The 21,592-nt window shown below is 41.5% G+C and overlaps 1 protein-coding gene across 3 annotated transcripts in view; it reads left to right on the top strand.

Annotated features, from left to right (window-relative positions):
• The window catches only part of PYROXD2 (pyridine nucleotide-disulphide oxidoreductase domain 2), a 374,632-nt gene that overhangs the window by 293,539 nt on the left and 59,501 nt on the right, over positions 1-21,592 (top strand). For all 3 annotated transcript variants that reach the window (XM_044056825.1, XM_044056823.1, XM_044056824.1), the window contains 2 exons: positions 5,455-5,611; positions 17,417-17,571. In XM_044056825.1, the coding sequence (XP_043912760.1) occupies positions 5,455-5,611; positions 17,417-17,571 (312 nt within the window). The remainder of the gene's footprint in view (positions 1-5,454; positions 5,612-17,416; positions 17,572-21,592) is intronic.

The raw sequence follows: 21,592 nt of genomic DNA, 5'->3' as shown, positions 1-21,592 counted from the left end.
GAGGTCAGGAAACCCAATACCAAGAGATCCTTTTTGTTCAAATGGAAAAGGTTCTCCATCTGTTGTCTTAACATGTGACAAGATCCATTTTTAGTGGACATTCCCCTAGTCCTGTGTTATTTGTGTGAGCTGCTCAGGGCTGGATTGGCTTATTCTTCAGTTAAAGGCCACTTATCAGCCAATTCCGCATGTCTGCCTTTACCTCCTCCTTTAGCTTTTAGGCTACAAGTTAAGCTTTTCTTAAAAGGAGTCCTGCACAGCAGGCCTCACAGGAAACCTGTTCCTCCTCCCTGGGATTTGAATTTTGATCTGGAAAAACTGACTCAGATACCCTTTGAATCTGCACCTTCTGCTTCCTCAAAATTTTGCACATGGAAAAGTGTTTTACTGGTAGCCATCCCTTCTGCTAAATGAGTTTCTGAACTTCAAGTTTTAATGGCTTCACCCATCTTTCTAATTTTCCACAGGGATAAGGTGTCTCTTCGTACTGATCTTTCTTTCATGCCTAAAGTAGTTAATGACTTGTCACTTAAGCAATCTATTCACTTTCCTACCTTTTTCGCTTCCCCTCAAAACTTGAGTAAAAGGGTGCTGCACACCTTGGATGTGCATAGACAACTCAGCTCTTACCTGGATAAGACCAAATCCATTAGAAAGTCTGAGCAATTGTTTGTTTCTTTTCACTCCAGGGCACTGGATAAACCTGTCTCTAAACAGACTATTACCACCTGGATCTCTAAGGTCATTTCTTTCTGCTACCTGTATCAGAAATACACTCTCTTCCTCAGTGAAGGCCCATTCTACTAGGAATGTAGCCTCCTCTGGGGCTTTTTCAAGGGTCTGGACACTGCCTCTATCCTGGTAGTAGTTACTTGGTCCTCTGTCCACACCATCACAAAACACTACAAGTTGGACTCTATCTCCCGATCCAGAGCAGGTTTTGTCAAGGCAGTTCTGCGTGGTTTTATGGAGACTTCCTATGCTCCAACCTCCCTTTGCCACTCATGAGCTTAGGTACTTTACCTCATGTTATGAATACTGCAACATGGGAATAGAAGGACATAGAATAGTTGTGTAAAATCTTACCATAACCATAGTTGTCCTTCTCTTCTATATTGCAGTATTCTATCCCACCCACATTCCCCCTTGGTGCATTGTTTTTCTTTGGATGATATTTGGTTTACATATTATCTTTGGACTGGTGTTCTGACTGGGACATGCAGTTCTGAGGATGGTACTTGCAGACATCCCTTTTATGGCCTACATCAGCTGCATCTTATGTGCAACTTCACAATAGTTTAAACCTTTGGTATACTGGCCGGATGTTTGGATCACCTAGGTGGGGAATCCCTCATGTTATGAATACATGGAAGGAGAAGGACATCTATGGTTATGGTAAGATTTTATACAACTATATTTTTACTTGTTCCCAAGTTTCAAATGAATTGCCCTAATAAACATGCTTATGTCCACAGACAGTCTTGCCCTCCCCCAAAGGTAAGAAGGGTGGCAGAAGGACTCCTCCTGCTAAATCTACGCAAACTCCTTCATCTCAGAAGCCTCCTTTTCCAGATAAGCCAGGTGCTGTCTGACTATCCTTGCCCATCTCTTTTCAGTTACATTCCTCATTCAATTTGTCTATCTTTGTCCCTTCCTATTTGGTTAAGGATCACTCAAGATTCTTGAGTTCTATCCATAATTTGCCAGGGGAGATTTATGATTTGGAAATCTCTTCCCCCTTTTTTGGGCATTTCTCAGCCTTCTAGGGAACAGCTGCCCTTTTTTCCAGAAGTGCTTCAGAGCCTGTTGTCTCAAGGAACAATTCAAGAAGTTCCAAGTCCTCAAGGGGGGAAGGGGTTGTACTTCAGAATGTTTTTTGGTCCTCAGGAAAGAAGGCGCTTGGAAACCAATTCTGGATCTCTCTCAGCTAAACACCTTTTTGAAGGCTCCTTCCTTTTGGATGCTATCCCTTCAAACCTTGTTTTCTCTTCTTCTTCTCAGGCTTTTCTAGTTTCCCTAGAGCTAAAGGATGACTATCTACATATCCCTATTCATCTCCTTTTCAGAAAGTGCTTATGTTTCTCTGTTGCTTCCTTGCGTTTTCAATTCTCTGCATTGCCCTTTGGCCTCTCTACTGCCCCAAGGGTCATTACCAAATGCCTCACTCCTGCGTTTGCTTTTTGCAGATTGAGGGGAATCCAGATCTTTCCTGACTTGGATGACTTTCTCATTCAGGCCTCTTCTCCAGAGATTTTACTTCATCATCTTCACTTTGCTATTTCTCTCCTGCACATATGTAGGGTTTACAGTGAATTTCCAAAAATCCTTCTTTACTCTTTCTCATGATCATGTTTTTCTTGGGTGTGTGCTCAGGACTGTTCCAATGCTGGCATCCCTGCCTCTTCCCAAGTCTTTGACTCTGATTGCACTCTTTCAAACCCTTCTTCATCTGGACTCCATTACAGTCAGGGAGTTTTTAAGGGCTCTGGGTACATGGCTTCCACCATTCCTATATTTCCTCTGGCCAAGCTTCATAAGAGAAAGCTCCAGTGGTTCCTAAAGTCAGTATGGCTTCAGCATTCTCATCCTTTGGATTTTCTAATTCCCCTTCTCCCATGCCTCAAGCTGGAACTTCAGTGGTGGATTCATCAGTTGTCCCTCAACCCAGGGCTTTCTTTTCAACCTTTATTTCCCACTCAGGAACTCTTTACAGATACTTCCAATGTGGAATGGGAGGGGCAAGGTCTTTGGTCTCTTCAACAGAAGAAATCACACATCAATGTCAAAGAGATGAGAGCTCTTCTCCTGGTGCATCATTCTGTGTTTATTCCAGGGACCCTCAAAATCTCCACACATAATACCACACTGATGTGGTACATCAACAAGCAAGGGGGACAAGATCTTATCTCCTGTGCAGGATAGCTATTCAGGTATGTGATCTAGCTGTCCAGTATCAGGTGACTCTTCAGGCAGTTTACATTTCCTCAGATCAGAACTTTTGGGCAGATTCTTTGGCAGGTCCATAACACAATCTTATGAGTCGATGGTTCACAGAGATGTGTTTCTTGCCATTGTCCAGTAATGGGGTACTCCTCAAGTAGATCTTTTTTGCCCTCCGAACATATGGCTTCCTCTCTTTTTCACCAGAGTCGCATGTCTTCTGGCATGGAAAGTGGATGTCCTATCTTTTACTTGAAAGGAGATGTTTCTCTATGCCTTCTCTCCCTTACCTCTCATATTGAGGTCCTGTTCAAGATTGAACAGGATGCTCCCAAAATCCTGTTGGTGACTCCCTTTTGGCCCAGATACCATTGGCCACCTCTTCTTCTGCATTTAGCCAATGGCACTCATCACAAGTTACCTCACAGGGTGGACCTACTCACACAAGACAAGGAGCCTTCCTTCCATCCCCACTTGTCCACTCTTCAACTAACATTGTGAGTGATGGGTTTGATCCCTTTTATGCACCCATTTTCTGAGGACGTGTTTCGGATCCTACAGAAGGCCAAGAAACCCACTACATGAAATTCTTATTTATCATAATGGAAGAGATTTTCTGTCTGGTGTCTTTCTCATAACCTGGATCCACTTAGTGTGGAAGTTACTTTGGTTCTCTTTTATTTGTGTGAATTGCTCAATGCTGTTTTGACATATTATTCTGTTATAGCCTACTTGTCTGCCTTTGACTCCTTCTTTGGCTTCTAGATATGAGGTCAAACAACTTCTTAAAGGCATGGGAAGCCTATTCCTCCCTCCTGGGACCTTAATTTTGTTTTTGAACAATTGACTCAGGCTCCTTTTGAGCCTGAAGCTTCAGCTTCCTTACAGTATTGTTCATGGAAGACTGTTCTTCTTTTTTCCCTTACCTAAGCCAGATGTGTGTTTGAGATGCAGGACCATACGGCTTTTACTCCTTTTTTGTTTCTTCATAAGGACAAGGTGTCTCTTCGTGCTGATCCTTCTTTTATGCCCAAGGTACTTAATGAGTTGTCTCATAATCAGTCTATTCATTTGCCCACTTATTTCCCTTCTCCACAATTTGCTAGTGAGAAGGTTCTTCATACTTTGCATTTGCATAGATAACTCAGATATTATTTGGATAAAATTAAAGCCATTGATAAATCTGAGCAGCTTTTTGTTTCCTTTTCATCCACAGCCAAACCACTTCTTCCTGGAGATAATTTCCTTCTGTTATTCCTTTTATGGGAAAAGCCTTCCTTCTTGTGTTAAGGCTCATTCCACCAGGTCTGTGGTCTCTTGTGGTGCTTTTTTCAAAGGTTTGGATACTAACTTTATTCTTGAGGCAGCTGCTTGGACTTCTGTGCATGATTTTTTCCAAGCACTATAATTTGGATGTTGTTTCTAGGGATAGAGCTAGTTTTAACAGAGCTATCCTACATGGTTTTCTTTCTGGTCCTTCCTCTTCTCAACTTTCTTCTTGAGCTTTTGTATTCTACCCATTATAAAGAATACTGCAATGGTGAAATGGAAGGACATATTACAGTTGTATAAAATCATACCATAACAGTAGATGTCCTTCTCGTCATTGTTGTAGTATTTGCTCCCTCCTTCCTCCCTCTATTCCTTTTCTTCTTCTGGATGTACTTGTTACCTTTTGTTTCCTTAGACTGTCTTTCCTCCAGGGGCTTTTCAGTTCTGAGGATGGTACATTTGTACATCACCTTTATGCCTTATGCCATGTGTAGGGAGCATATGTGCATCGTACAGTGTACCCATTACAACCAAAAGACCTTGGTATACTGGGCGGACATCAGCCTGCCCTTGGCAGGGGATACTTATTGTAAAGAATACTGCAACAGTGAAGAGAAGGACATCTACTGTTATGGTAAGATTTTACACAACTGTAGCAAAGCATATATCAAACCATAAGAAATATGAAACACTAATGCCTGGCATTACTGGATGACTGTAATGGATCATGAGGAGTGAGGCAAAGCCAACGACTTTGTCACATCATGGGCTGTTGAGAGGTAAGGGTGTGTGTGTGTGTGTGTGTGTGTGTGTGTGTGTGTGTGTGTGTGTGTGTGTGGGCTGTTGAGAGGTAAGGGTGTGTGTGTGTGTGTGTGTGTGTGTGTGTGTGTGTGTGTGGTACTCCGTACCATGACAATGTGTGGACCACCAGGAATGATTATCTCTGTGAAGTGCTTATTAGCATTTGCAATAATCACTTGGTAACAGCGATTTTACTGTTTTAAGTTAAAGTTTGTACACAAGATACATGTACCCTGTTTTGTTCCACCAATGTCAGGCTGTTCATAGCTGCACAGTGGATTATTACATCTGTTCGCAGTACAGCAAGTATTAAATTAATTCACAACTGAAGACGTAGCCAACCACATAAAGCTAAGAAAAAGATAATGAGTGTTCTGAGAAGCACGACCTTATTACTTTATAAGCTGTGAAATGAAATTCTGATTTTCTGAATTTTTCCAGTCGCTGTCGATAGACTTCCAAACTTCCTTGCTACCCCACAGAAAGAGGGCACAAAGTCCCTTCCTCATCACCAGACATCTATTCACCTGAATTGTGAAGACATAAGTGTCATTGACAAAGCCTATGAAGATGCGAGCTCAGGAATACCATCTGAAAGGTTAGTCTAGAGCACAAATTTTCAGAATCAGTTAAACTCCTTTCAAACCACAAATATGTCTTTGAGCCTCACCTATGTAACAATATTTACTGTGGGCTTCTCTGTACATGGAAAAACCATATGTTATTCTGCGCAGAAAGAGAATGCACCCTCACATTAATATACACAGGTGCATGTGCATGCCAACATACACACACACACACACACACACACACACACACACACACACACACACACAGATACTTGAAACACTAACATATAGCTTACAACAGAATTCTTTTTTTACTCAAGTACATTCATTTTATGATGATTTTTCTTCTGCATTTAGCATGAGTTGATGTAAATACATTACCAAACTGTTAGTGTTTTAAATACCCACTATTTTCAGACTTATCTGTGCCTTCTTTTAGCAGGACTGGACCTCCTGTGTAGGGTTGGCCTTACTATTTCAAAAATAGTAGTCTAAAACTTTGAAATCATCCTAAAATAAAAAATACTTTTATATTCTACTAGCAGATTAACCGTATTACTGCCCTCTGCACTCCAAATGCCACTGTTTAATCTGATGATAATCGCAAACAAATTAAATTAAATTCTAGCTTCCATTACTAGAAGAATTACTTCTACAACATGCATTGCCATAGGCAATGTTTTGCATTAATCAGTTTATATAGAACTGAACTTATGTGAGTCAGATGCCAGCTCATTAGTACTTTGGTTAAATTATGTTTAGTCAAAACCAGCTGGCGAAACACAGACTTTGAAGGCACACTTTCAGTGCTGGCAGTACTACCCTTACATTTCCTCAGCTGTATTCATACACACATGATGTGCAAATTACTAAAACCCCACATAATCTGTTCCTGGTCTGCCTTATAGCCACCCAGTTCTTCACAGAGTTCATCTGAGACTAGTTTCTGATCTGTAGTGCACCCACAGAGACAAAATTGACTAGTGTTTCATTAGTTATAATCATATCTCTCAAGTTCTTTGCTCAATAATTCTGGATTCAAAAGCCCAAAATTAGGGATAATTTTTAAATATTTTGCAAATTCATTTAAGAAGGTAATAGCATAACGGCTTTTGCATTACCATGGATTTTCTGAACAATACGAAGTATAAAACTCTGTTTGGTGCTAAGGATTCTCTGTAATCCTTTGAGAGTTACCAGAAAATTTGAGGGGCATGACAAAAATATGAAAAAACCCAAGGAAATTCTGCAAAATCAGGGACATTTAAGAGGTATGGTTAGAATGCTAATTATATACTGCATCAACAAAACGTGTCTCTGCCACAGACTGTACTGACCAGTTAAGTCATAGTACCTACACTGTACCAGTAAAACCTGCCTCTGCAGCAGATGGTATTGACCTGCATTCTGTTGCTGATAAAGAGAATAGGTGAATACTAAAGGAAAGGGGAGACATTATCTGCTACTGTGGCAGGCAAAACACTGTAACATTCAGAAATGTAAAAATGTTGCAATTTTATAATACTAAACTCAAAATACCTATTAAAGCATGCATTTACTACATATGTATATTGCACCAGAACACAAGACAGTTTAAAAATGTTACTCACCTGTTAGTGAAACCCAGAAACAAATGCTGACTTGGATAATGTGTGTGTGTGTGTGTGTGTGTGTGTGTGTGTGTGTGTGTGTGTGTGTGTGTGTGTGTGTGTGTGTGGGGAGAACTCCAGCTCTTGAGACATGTAGGGAGTAGATATTTTGATTTCAAGATTTTAGCAATTCACCATTTTGACATTTCAACATTATGCACTCGTATCATTCAATATATTGCGTTCAGTAAGTAGACATGGACCCAAGGATTAAATTCAGTCTATAATGCCAGACATTAGAGTTTCATACAAAGCAATTTTTTTCAGTGAATTTGAGTAATATATAAAATTTGTCCCTATTTTTGGTCATTCTCATTACATTATTTTTGGTTGGCCAGAATTGTTGAGCAAGGAATGGAGATATAAATATATTAGTGAGTAACACAGTTACCATTTCTTTGTAGGTGAAAATAGGTTCACAGGTACATAGGTTGGTACTAGGCTATCGGCCCTAGGGCCTATACGAGCCTAGCCATAATAATTCCCTGGCTATTTCTTCTCACAGTATTTACTTCCTTGAACCCCTGTCTAGCAGGGTGACTGACGTGATCCCCGAGGTGAATTTCCTATCTCCCATCCAATCATCAAGGTTCCTTTTGAAGAGGGCCAAAGAGGCGCTCTGCTTGACATGTATGGGCAGTCTGTATATATAGTTGGGTGTTTTAAACTTGTGCTTATGGGAGACACCGTCTTTATTTTATGAATACATGCTAGCTACCTGTCTTACAGATTCTGTGGCATTATTTTACCAGTTATCTTTAAAATTGGCTTGACTCTACCTTGATTTCAAACTGTTATTTTGTTACTACACAATGTGTAAAATAGCTCTTATTGATGTGACATCATTTGTCTCACTTGCCCAGAATTTTGCAAAATGTTGAGACTTTTGTCTCATATTTTTGGTCTTTTTCTTAAAAAATTAAAGGCTTTTGGGCAAATCATAGAGAATTAAAATGACAGTCATTTGAGCTTCAAACTTCATATCCTTCAGAAAAAGCATGTTAACACAAAACATCTTTTTCTAGCAATTTTCTATGTTTTCCAGAGCAAAATTTAAAATCTGTCCCCGATTTTGGTCCTTTGTATACCACCTCTCCCAATTACTTTTCACTTTGTCCAAAATACTTGCACTAAGAGGTTAAGATGCTTGTGTGCGTGTGTACATGTGTGTGTGTATGTGACACTATAGCAAAACTGCTGTTAACCTCAAACCCAGGGTCTTATCTTCTCATAATGATTGCTTCCTGAATATTCTTAATGTGTCTGAAATGATCGGCTCATATGCATGGAAATTAGCGAAGCAGCTGATGTCTGCTTCTCATTTGTTTTGAGAAAGTTCGATCATCTGGATATCACCGTTAGTCATACCACTGCTGCTTTTTTTTTCATTATAATTGTGAACTCTTAAACTAGCAACTGCTCTTGCCTGAATTTCTGGCACATGACTGACACATTGCTTAGGCCTCTTTAAAGCATGTACTGTACATAGCTCCTGCTGCCAGCTGCTCTCTTGCATTCAATGGTCCTTCACCTGTGAATCCTGTATGCAATGGGCGTACACCCATGAATCTTGTATGCAATGGGCGTACACCCATGAATCTTGTATGCAATGGGCGTACACCCATGAATCTTGTATGCAATGGGCATACACCCATGAATCTTGTATGCAATGGGCGTACACCCATGAATCTTGTATGCAATGGGCGTACACCCATGAATCTTGTATACAATGGGCGTACACCCATGAATCTTGTATGCTTTTTCCTTTTAGTTTGAAATACAATGCAGTAGTGTCAGGGACACACAAATGCTTCATGATGTGATTTCTAATACACCTGATACCTTCTCTCCTATTTGTAGGTAGAGCACTAAATAAGGATACGGACTTCAGCTGAGTGGCTTTTCACTTGGAAGGATCTACCTAGACACTGTCTTGGGTGGGTAAATAACTCATTCTGCTCTCTCTGATGAATCTCCAATTTCATGAGCTGTTTCTCATATCTAGGGTTACCAGTATTGTGGACACCATTTTCTAATGGCAACTGCAGGCTTGTATGACCCTGCAATATTGTCTCATGTCTGATATAACAATAGGCTATGTTTTTTTTCTGTCTAAGGATATTGGATAACATGGGAATGGTGCAGGACATAAACTGTTTTCAATAAGCAGTGTCTGTATGAGACTATACATTTCATAAGGTTCATAAGTTAGTACTAGGCTAACTGCCCTTGCGAGCCATTCTAAGCCTAGCCAGTTATCCCCTGTGAGATTCAAACCCTGTACCTTGTGTTTGTAAAGCAAACACCTTAACCATTAGGCCACATTACCCCTTCATTAGCTGCACTACAATGTCTCTATGATGTATGCATGGCTTATTATACAAACATTTATTTCTACTGTATGGCCAGAATATTTACTTCCCATCAACTCTGTCTGGAAGAACAAGTGTCGTTCCATCTCTTATAATGCTGCTGGATATTTGAGGGCTACAAAATGACTCCCTTTCCTAGGAAGGAATCTTTACAAGATGCTTCCTATGTTTTTATCACAAGAATCCAATGATATATAGTCTGGAGTGTACCCATAAAGGGTTTTAAGTCTTAGAAATTTTAGCTCAAATCAACTTATTTGGTGGCTTTTCCAAAAAGAAAATTTAATTATAATGGCTGCTCATTTAATTTGCAAAATTTAATGCATATAATGCCATCTGTATTTTATAACAGATTTCGTGATTTCTTGCAAAGCTCACTAGTTCATATGATAGGGGGTCCTTTTGAAGCAGAATGCAGAATACCACACATAGACTATAATCCACTTTATCAAGAAAATTGGTCTGTGGGAATGTACAATATCTTTAAGTGTAACTCTAGGTGTACCACTGGAAGATTTAGCTTCTTGGGGGAGGAGAATACAATCCAGTTGTACATTTGGAACCAAATCTACTTTTACGTCCTTGATTTTTCTCTGTACGTTGTCTGGTATTTTTGTTATTACAATTTATTTGGGCTGGGTGGATTTTTGTGAAGAGCATGATGTGAGCACTTGTAGATCCAGATATTGGTAAGACCATGGCATCTGCAGCAACTGTAATGATAGGACAATATTTTGAGTGAACAGTCCAGTAATGTAAATAGTTTTGGGCAAATCTAAAAGACAGAAATTGAAGTCCCTATTGAAGGGAAGTGGTAGTCCAGGGAAAAAACTGACTGGTCAAAAAACAGTCTTACAACAAATAATGACAACGTTATGCAACTATAACATACTTTATTAATCCTCTGGCACCTCAGAACTGCCTTCAGAGGATCTAACAAAATGGTTATATTATTATTACCACAGGTAGACATAAGGTGGATACAGTAAATACCTGTAAGTACTTGGGATTGTGGTGGGCAGACATTTGAGCTTTAAAGAGAATGTGGTCATGATCAAAGCCAAAACTCTGATGAATATTGGCTTGATTCTTAGAAATACTATACCAAAATTCCTTATTCTAACTAAATTGTACATACTGTATGTTGAAACTTTTATTGAAAATAATTCTGTATTTTGTGCATACACTAAAGATACAAAGAAAGTTTACAAGAAGAATCATATCTCCTAGAGCATTTTGCAATTCCATCAGTTATCAATTTATAAGGGTAGGCTTTATTTATGTTTTGGGGCTTCATCAGATCAAGAGGTGAGAGTATTGTTGTGTATAGAAATATTATATACACTAAGAAGACAACAAGGGAGAATAGTATTGCTTCCAAGAGAAACAAATGTAAAATTGTTATGAGAACTAAATTTGTATCCCATTCATTTGTAAGAAAGTGGAATAAGTTGCAGTTGTGTTTAGAAACAGTACAGTCACAGGTATGTTTAAAAATGCTTTGGAAACTTTGGTTGGTTATTTAGTGTACTCACTTTGTCCAGATCATGTGTTTCAGCATAGCCTGTAAGGGCCTAAACATGGGTATACACAAACTGTGAAACTATGACTTAACATATTCTTGAATTCCAGGAAATGCAATGTACCTCTTTAAACATCTTTATGATTTGAAGTTTGCTACTAGTATAAGGGTGGCACACATTTTCACCAACATAATTTTGTGGAGGGTTATTCTTGTATTTGGGACAGGACCAGAGCTGCAAACACAGTTGACAGAACACAGTAGATGTTCTTTGTGTTTCACTGTTGCAGTCATCACATTTGGGTTATCCTGCCAGGGGTAGCCCTCAGTCGGCCCGAATACTAGAGGCTTAGTATTTCTGCATTGGTTGCTGCCACTCCAGGGTTGATGTCAAGTCATCAGTGGTATAAAATCAGGCAGCCAACGCCATTACATCAGTCTTTCTTGCCGAGGAGCCTGAAGCAGAAGCAGTTCGCATGAGTGCCGTTCGGCCAATACCTGAGTTTTCATTTCTGAATTGAAGTTGAAGTCTTCTAAAGCTAAGTACCCCATTGGGAATCCTTTTTTCTTGCTCTAACCAATGTCAGAAAAAGTTAACAATTGTCTTGCCTGTGGAAAGCAAATACCACACTGAGACTTCCATTCTTACTGTGTCACCTGTTTAGGCCCAGACCACGACATCCCCCAGCTTTGTTCAACGCCAGTAACTATACGTCGTTGGGTCCTTATTCTAGCTAGATATTTTTGCTCTCAGTCCTCGAATTCTGATATGGCTTCAGTAAGCCATCCGACTACCGATTTTGCAAAAAAACATAAGGATAAAGACAGAGACAGACCACACAGGTCCAAAACTGCCGACGACACTTCTGCTAAGCTAGGCGTCAGTTCTCCGGTCCTCAGTGATGCCCGCTGCTGTGGATTTGCAGGCCACTACCGAGACCCTTTTGGAGTCTGGTATGCTGCGAGACTCTTCTTCGACTAAGGAGCCTGTAGCTGTCTTTACCTTGGATGGGTCCGCAGCCGCTGAGCAGGCACCAGCTTCCGAGGAAGTACTTTGCACTACCAACACTCGACACAGACGGACTACTTCTTTTGTTGTCTTCAGTTCTTTCTAAAACTACCGAGTTTCTAAGGCCCAGGGTATGAACTACACCCAAAAAAATGATGACCCAAGCTCAGGCACCTGCTTCCTTGCCTCAATCTCAAATGTTTAAAACGGCACAAGACCTTATTATGCTTATTAGGGGAAGCCAGGCTACCCCTTCCAAAAGAAAAAGAGATTTGTCCCCAGTAGTTTTATCTGAACAGGAGTATGATGACTCTGATGCATCTGAATATGAAGATATGCAACTCCTCTCTGCTTATGAGGATTCTGATGCAGAGGAATCCATTCCTTCTGCCTCTCCACCTGAGGATTTTTCATTTGGGGAAACCCTTCATACTTTAAGGGAGCATTTCCAATGGGAATTTTGAGACTATCCTCAGTCAAAAAAGAGACTCAGGGAATTCTTAGATTTACCAGAGCACAGACCTTTGGCCATTCCTCCTTTTCTGGATGTTGTGGATGATGTTCTTTATGGAATCCAGTTTGACTCTTGACACCCTTCCACCTGCTCCCAGGAAACCTGACAGGTATTACAGAGTCCCTGACTCTCACAAATTTCTTTTCAAAAATCCTATTGCAGACCCAGATCTCGCAAGGACCTAAAGGAATTAAAGCAACTTCAGCTAAGAATCCCACCCCCCTCAAATAGGGATTCCCGAGCTTTAGACAGATAGGGTAAAAAAGTATGCACCTCTGCTACTCTTGCTATTAGAGCATTAAATTGTCAGTTCCACATGCTGAAATATCAGCAGCATATCATGGAATTACTCAAACAAAAAAAATCTTCTTTTCCTGCTTCCTGGAGAAAATAAAGAATTACAAGAGCTAATGCATTCTGCAAATCAGGTAACTAAGCACACCTTGCAATGTGGCTTTGATGCCCTAGAAGCACCTAGCAGGGCAGCAGTCACTGGTTCTGTCCTTAGAAGGCATGCTTGGCTTAAGGAATAGACCTTGCTAGACCATGTCAAATTCAAATTATTGGACGCACCATTGAGCAAAGACAACTTATTTGGACCAAGGCAGAAGAGGTCTTAAAAAAGATGGAAGAAAAAGCTAAATCTATGCAGACAGTTAAAGACTTCTTACAGGTCCAGCCTCTGAGGTTCAGTAGGCATTGCCCCTCCAAGCACTGGTCCTTTCCTGCCCCCTCCAGGCCAGCTCAGCCCAGACCCAGGGGAAGCAGACCCCCCCCCCAGACAGCAGCCCCAGGGAATGCAGAGATCTAAGCAATGGAGTTCCTCCTCTTCAAAAACATGGAGTGCAAAGCCACCCCCTTATGGTAATAACTCAAAATCACTTTCCACCTCCACCCCTTACCTCTGCCCACCTGCTTGTGCCCCTAGGAGGAAAACTCTCCTTCCACACAAGCAATTGGGCTACTATTACCAATGACCGATGGGTTCTCAACATAGTGTCCCAGGGATACAAATTTTATTTCCACACTCCGCGAACCCCAAAAGGGTTCCCAGATCTTCCTCCAAACCAGTGGGCAGAGGCCAAAAAAAAGTCCTTTCCCTGCTCTCCATGAGGGCAATACAGTATGTTCCTGCAGAACAGATAGGCCAAGGTTTCTATTCCAGACTCTTCCTGGTACCCAGAAAAGAGGGCACATGGCATTCCATCCTCAATCTATCCATTCTAAACACCTTTCTGGTGATACCAAAATTCAAAATGCTCACCCTCCAGCAGCTTCTACCAATGCCTTCCAAGGATGCTTGGTTAGCCACCCTAGACCTAAAAGAGGCCTACCTACACATCCCAGTCATGGAATCATGCAGGAAATACCAACGTTTCAGGGCAGGATCAATGCAATTTCAGTTCTCTGCACTTCCCTTTGGCTTATCCACTGCTCCCAGAGTTTTCACAAAATGCCTGGCTCCTGCCATTGCTTTTTGCAGACAAAGAAATATTCAAATTTACCCCTACTTAGATGACTGCCTGATTCAGGCAGACAGTCTGGAAAATCTGCTAAAGCACCTGACCTTTGTAAAGGACCTACTGACCTCCCTGGGGTATACTATCAATGAAAAGAAATCAAAACTAGTCCCTACACAAAAAATTGTTTTCCTGGGAGACAGCCTGGACACAGCATCCCAGATGGCATTCCTTACTTCAGAAAAACAAGCCTACCTGACAGGCTACTTCTCTCAACTAGCCACCAGAACCCAGTTAACCACAAGGAAAATCCTTCAAGCTCTAGGGTTCATGGCTTCCTGCATCCAACTCATTCCATATGCCAGAGTGGATATGAGGAAACTACAATGGTACCTAAAAAGCCTTTGGTGTCAACAGTCTCAAGACCTGGAAACTCTCATACTAATGATATCTTGTCTAAGGAAAGATGTTCTTTGGTGGGCAGCAGCTTGCAACCACAACAAGGAACTTCCCTTCTCACAACCCCATGCCGCCCAGACCCTCATCACAGATGCACCAGACTATGCCTGAGGTGCACACCTGGACGGCAGGTGCATTCAGGACCACTGGAGCCCAAATCAAATACATCTGCACATCAACCAAAAAGAGATGTTAGCTGTTAAGCATGCCCTGACAGTCTTCAGACCCCCACTTTCCCAGGGGCCTCTACTGATCAAAACAGACAACACCACAGTGATGTGGTATATCAACAAGGAGGGAGGGACTCACTCTTATCCTCTCTGCAGGCTCGCCATGACCAGCCATGCAACTACACTTGATAGCACAATTCCTGCCAGTCTCCCTAAACTCTCTGGCAGACAACTTAAGCAGAAATCTGCTAGACCCACACGAGTGGCAGCTAGACCACAGAACCTTCACCCTTGTAACTCAGAAATGGGGCACCCCCAAGGTCAACCTCTTTGCCTCCCACTCCAATCATCAGCTCAGAAAATTCTGCACCAGGGAACCTCACAGCAAGGCCTGGAAAGTGGATGCTCTATCCTTCCAGTGGGTAAACCGCTCGGTATATGCATTTCCCCCTCTATCACTCATATGAAGGGTACTGCTCAAAATAAGGGAGGAAAAACAGAAGGCAATCTTAATTGCCCCAGACTGGCCACGCCAGCACTGGTACCCACTGCTGCGCAGCCTATCACCCTGGCCACCATGGCACATACCTCAGATTCCTACACTCCTGACCCAGGGGACTGGAGAATTCATGCATCCCCAAATGCACATCCTCAACCTGGCAGCCTGGCTTATTCCCTGACCACCACTCAAGCTAACAGCCTAAGCAAACAAGTCCTAGATGTTATATGTGAGGCCAGATGCCCCAGCACTAGTAAATCCTACGCTGACAAGTGGAAAAGGTTTTGCACCTGTATCCAGGCTAAGGGAGCTGGAATGGCACAGCCCTCCCTACCTCTCATCCTGGATTATCTGGCAGACCTACTACACAGGGGTCTATCCTACTCTTCTATTAAAATTCATGCCTCTGCCATCTCTGCTCATTACAGCACAGAGCCACCTCTCTTCTCACACCCTCTCATCAAACAGTTTCTAAGAGGGGCTAACAACTTAAGGCCACCCGGAAGAGCTCCTACCCCAGCTTGGGACCTTAACTTTGTGTTGGAAAAGCTCACCCTACCCCTCTTTGAACCTGCAGCTTCAGCAGAGTTAAAATTCCTCTCTTGGAAAACAGCCTTGCTTCTGGCCATCACTTCAGCTAGAAGAGTATCAGAGCTACAAGCACTCATGGCTGTAGAGCCCTTCATTATTTTCCATGCTGACAGAATCTCACTCAGGACTAACCCATCCTTCATGCCTAAAGTGGTGTCCAGTGTGGCTCTCAACCAATCTATACATTTGCCCAATTTTTTTCCTAACCCACAAAACAAGCGGGAAAAGATTCTGCATTCTCTAGATGTGCACAGACAGCTCAGATTCTATCTGGACAGGACTAAATCTTTCAGTAAAACTGATCAATTGCTAGTCAGCTTTGCAGCAGGAGCAGAGGGCAAGGCCATATCCAAACAAACAATCTCCAAATAGATAGCACATTGCATCCATTTCTGCTATAGACAACATGGGAAGCCACCCCCAAAGGGGGTCAGGACACATTTCACCAGAGCAACCTCCACCTCTGCAGCCTTTCTCAGAGGGGTCCCCACCAGGGACATCCTGGAGGCTGCAACATGGACAACTGTTCATACCTTCACCAAGCATTACCACCTGCTTATCTTCAAATCCAGGACAGGCTTTTACACCGCAGTCTTGCAGGGCATCCTAGCCAGCCCACAGTCTTCTCGAATACCTCCACCCTTTCCTTCAGCTTTGGGAATCAACCCAAATGTGAAGACTGCAACAGTGAAACACAAAGAACATAGTACAGTTGTGTACACTTGCCATAAATGTAGACGTTCGAGTGTATTCACTGTTGCAGTCCAGGTTTCCCTCCCTCTACCCCCCTTCACTCTCTCTCTCTTCCTCTCTCTTTACAGGGATTTTTTTGATGTTTACTTTCTACTGGTGGTGTTCTTCCACTATAACCTAACTCCCTATTTGGGGGCTCCTGACAGTTAGGGCAAGAAAAACTGATGTAATGGCATTGGCTGCCGGATTTTATACCACTGACGACCTGACGTCAGTCCTGGAGCGACAGCAACTGATGCAGAAATACTAAGCCTCTGGTATTCGGGCCAACTGAGGGCTACCCCTGGCAGGATAACCCAAATATGATGATTGCAACATAGAATACACTCGAACATCTACATTTATGGTAACTATACACAACTGTACTTTCTGCTATTTTCAGCTCAAATTATCCAGATTCATTTCTGAACTTGGCTAGTCTGAGCATAACACTGGGTCAAATAAGCAACCCACTAGAATTAAAACTGAATTGAATGCTTGCCTGGAGCTTCCAGATTTTGTTTGTCTTACTATAATACTGTTGTGGGAATTAGTAGTCAAATGTTTTTTTTAAACTAAATTATTAATTTATCAATTAGATATTATAAGCTTACAATGGGATCTTTGGTGTACATTCTCCTAATGAATGGTTTATACTTAGAACGAGGGTGGTAGTCTCACTTTTCACTTTTCTCAAGATTGCGTTTCCTCTACAATTGGTAACTGATGTCATTATTTCTCTGTATACTACATCATTCATTTTCACAGGTTCTGCTTCTCCTATGTATCTGTGTGCATGAGACTGGATGCTACATCACTGCTAACATTTAGATTCTAATGCTTTCTCTTTTTTTCAGACCAATGATTGAAATGTGCATCCCATCTGCTCTGGACCCAACTATAGCTCCTTCTGGTTGCCATGTTATATCCATGTTCACCCAGTATACACCATATGCTCTGGCTGATGGCAGAAAATGGGATGACAAGGAGAGGAATGATTATGCAGACAGAGGTAAAGAAAGTGTGTGTGTGTGAGCCTCTTTAATGCTATGCTGTTTGCTTGTGCTGTGATTATTACCATATATTTCATAGGTTCATAGATTAGTACTAGGCTAAATGCCCTTGAGGGCCATTTTAAGCCTAGCCAATTACCCCATGTGAGAATTAAATCCTGCATCTTGTGTCTGTAAGATAAACACCTTAACCATTATGGCAACCTCCCACCCCAAATTTCTCCTTAATTTGCTCAGATTTACTCACGTCCTTTATAAATTCAGAAATACTGGAGCTCTGGTATGAAACACAGCAACGATGCAACACCTTTGACTGCTCCCCTTAACCATGCAGTACACTTAGTGAGTGGTGAATCAATTGACGGTTTTAACGGATAGTAGTATGCACTTGAATGGCTAGAAAGTGTAAAAACCTCATCCTATTTTGTTAAATCTTCATAAAGTTCCCAAAGTAGATTCATATTGTAAAACTGTGGAATCTCAGAACAACATAGTGGAAGCCACAATCCAGCAAGATGGAGTGTGAGGCATTTTTGCCAAAGTATGATAAAAAGATGTCCACAATAGGCTGAAAGGTACAAATAAAACTGTAACTTTCAGCCTATTGTGGATATCCTTTTCTCATATTTTGCTGTTTGAATTTTGTCCCTGTCCCTCTGTATTTCTTCTTTTTATTTTTGCCAGAATGTTGTTCAGTTCTGAATTTCTGAAGGAGCTTCTGGAATTCACATAAATGACTGCACAACTGCACCTTGCTCTACTAAAGTAGTTTGGGTAACACGAAGAAAGACTAGAAGCTATGAAAAAGTGTATATATGAGTATGGTTTACGCCTGCAGGAAATTGATATGCAGATGGAATATATTTTTGTCTTGGCTGCAGACTACTTAAATTAATACTAATGATTTGGTGAACAGTAGAGGATAATTGTATATAAGCATCTGTGGGCTACCTGGTAGTGTTGAATGAAAGAACTTTATATTATAATTTTTGGCAAGGATAGTTGCACATATTTCTTCAGAAAGACTATGGCCTTATTCAAACCAAAAAGGTTCATAGGGCTTTGAGACATTGCCCACTACTGCAGAACACTAAGCATCATTCCATAACTGTATGCTTCCTCTCTTTTTAACAGAAGGAAGTAACCCTGCAGGCTGGATGTATTGGATGGCTTCTGTTGTCTGACAACAACTCTTCAAAATGGATTCAGGAACAGTGAAAAACTGATGATTACAGTTTTAACTTGCCTACATAGCAAAGGCATAAAGGCTGTTGTTTATTGCTTATTCATGTTATAGATTTGTCTGAATAACTAAAAATTGAATTACTGCTTCATTTTTGCTGTTTGCAATGAAATCCAGGTAGCCCACTTCCTTCTCATATACCACATTCAGAAAAATCCTGGCACAATGGACTGGCAGTTTTCCATCGTTTCTCCTGCCAGCTTAATTGATATGGGCATCTTCAAGCAATGTAGCAATTGCTTCATGTATACTGACAACCACTTACTCCTAAAGCAAACTAACACCGTATGTGAGAAATGCAAATATACTGTAGAACTGGAGTCAATTATGTCACGTAAAAACAAACTAGACATCAAACAGGTTGTTGGCACACACACTTCACCTCTCATACAAACCTCATCTCTCACACAAAATAAGGGCATGCCACATAAACCCACATATGCAGAGGTACTCACTAAATGCTTTCTAAAAGAGCAGAGACCTCCCAAAAGGACAGCACCCACACTCACCACCCACGCAAAAAGAAACCGCTGCACGTAACATGCACACACACACACACACACACACACACACACACACACACACACACACACACACACACACACACACACACACACACACACACACACACCTGTGTCTAAACAAATAAGCCCCTAAGGCAAGAACCGTCAAATGTCTTGGTCATAGGTGATTCCATAGTGAGACACACAGATGTCCCCCTCAACAGACTGGACAAGGAGAAGGTCACAGTCAGCAGCCTATCAGGTGCCAGGATCCGACAAATCACACATGCACTCAAGTCACTCAAAAACAAGTACTGTTATGACTCTGTCATAGTCCATGTGGGAGTGAATGACTTGAGACGTACCTCTCTGGACTATATGAAGAGAGGCATGACAGATCTCTCTGATTATGCATCCCAGACAAGTATGTACTTAGCCCTAGGCATTATACTAACCTGACCCAGGATGATGCCACAATATAAACAAAAAATTATTGACTTCAACAATTGACTTAGCTTCTGGTGTCAGTCCAGGGGGATCCAGTATCTGTCAGTCTGGGAGCATATGGTAGACAGACTTCGCTGCTTTGCTACAGATGGTCTGCACCTTTTCCCCCTAGGCTTTCAGATACTGGCAAAGGCACTTACCTCACCCCCATAGTGCCTTTTTAGGCAATGTCGAAACAACAAATTTTCCAGTGTAACAAAATCTAATTGAGACATACTCAGGATGTGCTGCTTAATGCTATGAGTTTAAACATGAACCTGTACTCCCTGGCAGCACTGCTTATCTTGGAGGATGCTGACGTCTGTGGGGTTATCGAGACATGGTTCATGGATGCTGACAGCATCCTGGCTGTGCAAGGCTACAATGCTTTCCTCATGTTCAGACCTTAAAATGAGTGTGAAGGGACCAAAAGTGGAGGTGTATCCATCTTCATTAAAACCAAATACACTTTGAGACTGGTCAAATAGCATGACTCTCTCAAACTACTCCATGTCCAATTAACAACTGGGAAAGTACCATACCTCATCATTGCTAGCTGTAGATTCCCTACCATGAACCAGGATAAACACACCACTTATCTCAATTTACTGGAATACCTCACCATACAGCCCAACACCTTTGTCATGGGAGATTTTGACTATCCTTTCATAGACTAGGGGGCATGCACGAGCAAAAACACCCTTGCCCAGAGGTTCCTGGACTTTGTTAACACAAATGCTGTGGAACAGATAGTCTGCACCTCCACTAGGGGCTCTAATGTTCTGGACATAGTACTCACCAACATGGAGAGGGTCACTGTACTTCCCCATGCGTGATGCCCTCCCTGGTTAGGTCAGATCATAAATCAGTCTCGTTTGAAGTAACTGCTGTAACTGACACCCTCACAGGAACAAAACTATTAAAAAACTTTACTAAAGCTAATTACAGCTTATAAGCAATGGTATAAAAAGCTTCATATCACCTGCAATCGCAGACACCAATGATTACTATGCATAAGTGTAAACAAATGCCTATTTAAACACTTATGTGATTGCATAAACTCTGCTGTACCTGACTGCATCAAAACCAGGTCCTCCTGTAAAAACAAGCCCTAGTGGTAAACTTCAAGTGTAAACAGATTATATAATAAAAGGAAGAAACTGTTGTCCAAAAGCAAGAGAGGATATCACTCCACAGAGGAAGAGTTTCCTCCTATGCCTAAACAAGAAAATCAGAAATCTTGTAAAGTCTTCTAAAGCAAATTAAGAAATTAGAAATGCATCCCTAGCCAAGGATAATCATAAGGCATTTTTTAACTATGTTGGTAGTCTAAAAGAGAATGCCCAGCTATGTGCCAAACTGGTTATAGATGGAATCACTCATACTACACTGGAAGATATGGCCAACCTGTTGGCTGACAGATTCAGTGCAGACTTCACCCCCATATCCCACCTATCATATCCCAAAGCATACCTTACAGCAGCCCCCTGCCTAGCATCTCTAGAGAACAGGTCATCTCACCGCTCACCAAGGACAAAAACATGGCCTCAATAGGACCAGATAATATTCCAGGTTGTTTATTAAACAATCTAAACCAAGACCTAGCAGACTCACTTGGTGTTCTCTTTAATCATAGCTTGAGAACTGACTATGTTCCTGCAGAATTGAGAACAGCAACACAAATCCCTCTGCATAAAGGGTGGCTACAGCTGACCCTGGAAACCACAGACTCATAAGTCTAACTAGCCTCATCTGTAAGGCCATGAAAAGAATTATCATACACCTTAT

The sequence above is a fragment of the Protopterus annectens genome, chromosome 14.part0 (assembly GCF_019279795.1).
Source record: "Protopterus annectens isolate FY-2018-M chromosome 14.part0, PAN1.0, whole genome shotgun sequence".
Lineage (NCBI taxonomy): Eukaryota > Metazoa > Chordata > Ceratodontiformes > Protopteridae > Protopterus > Protopterus annectens.
Note: the sequence above shows the minus strand (reverse complement) of the source record. Positions and strands in the feature narration are given on the sequence as shown.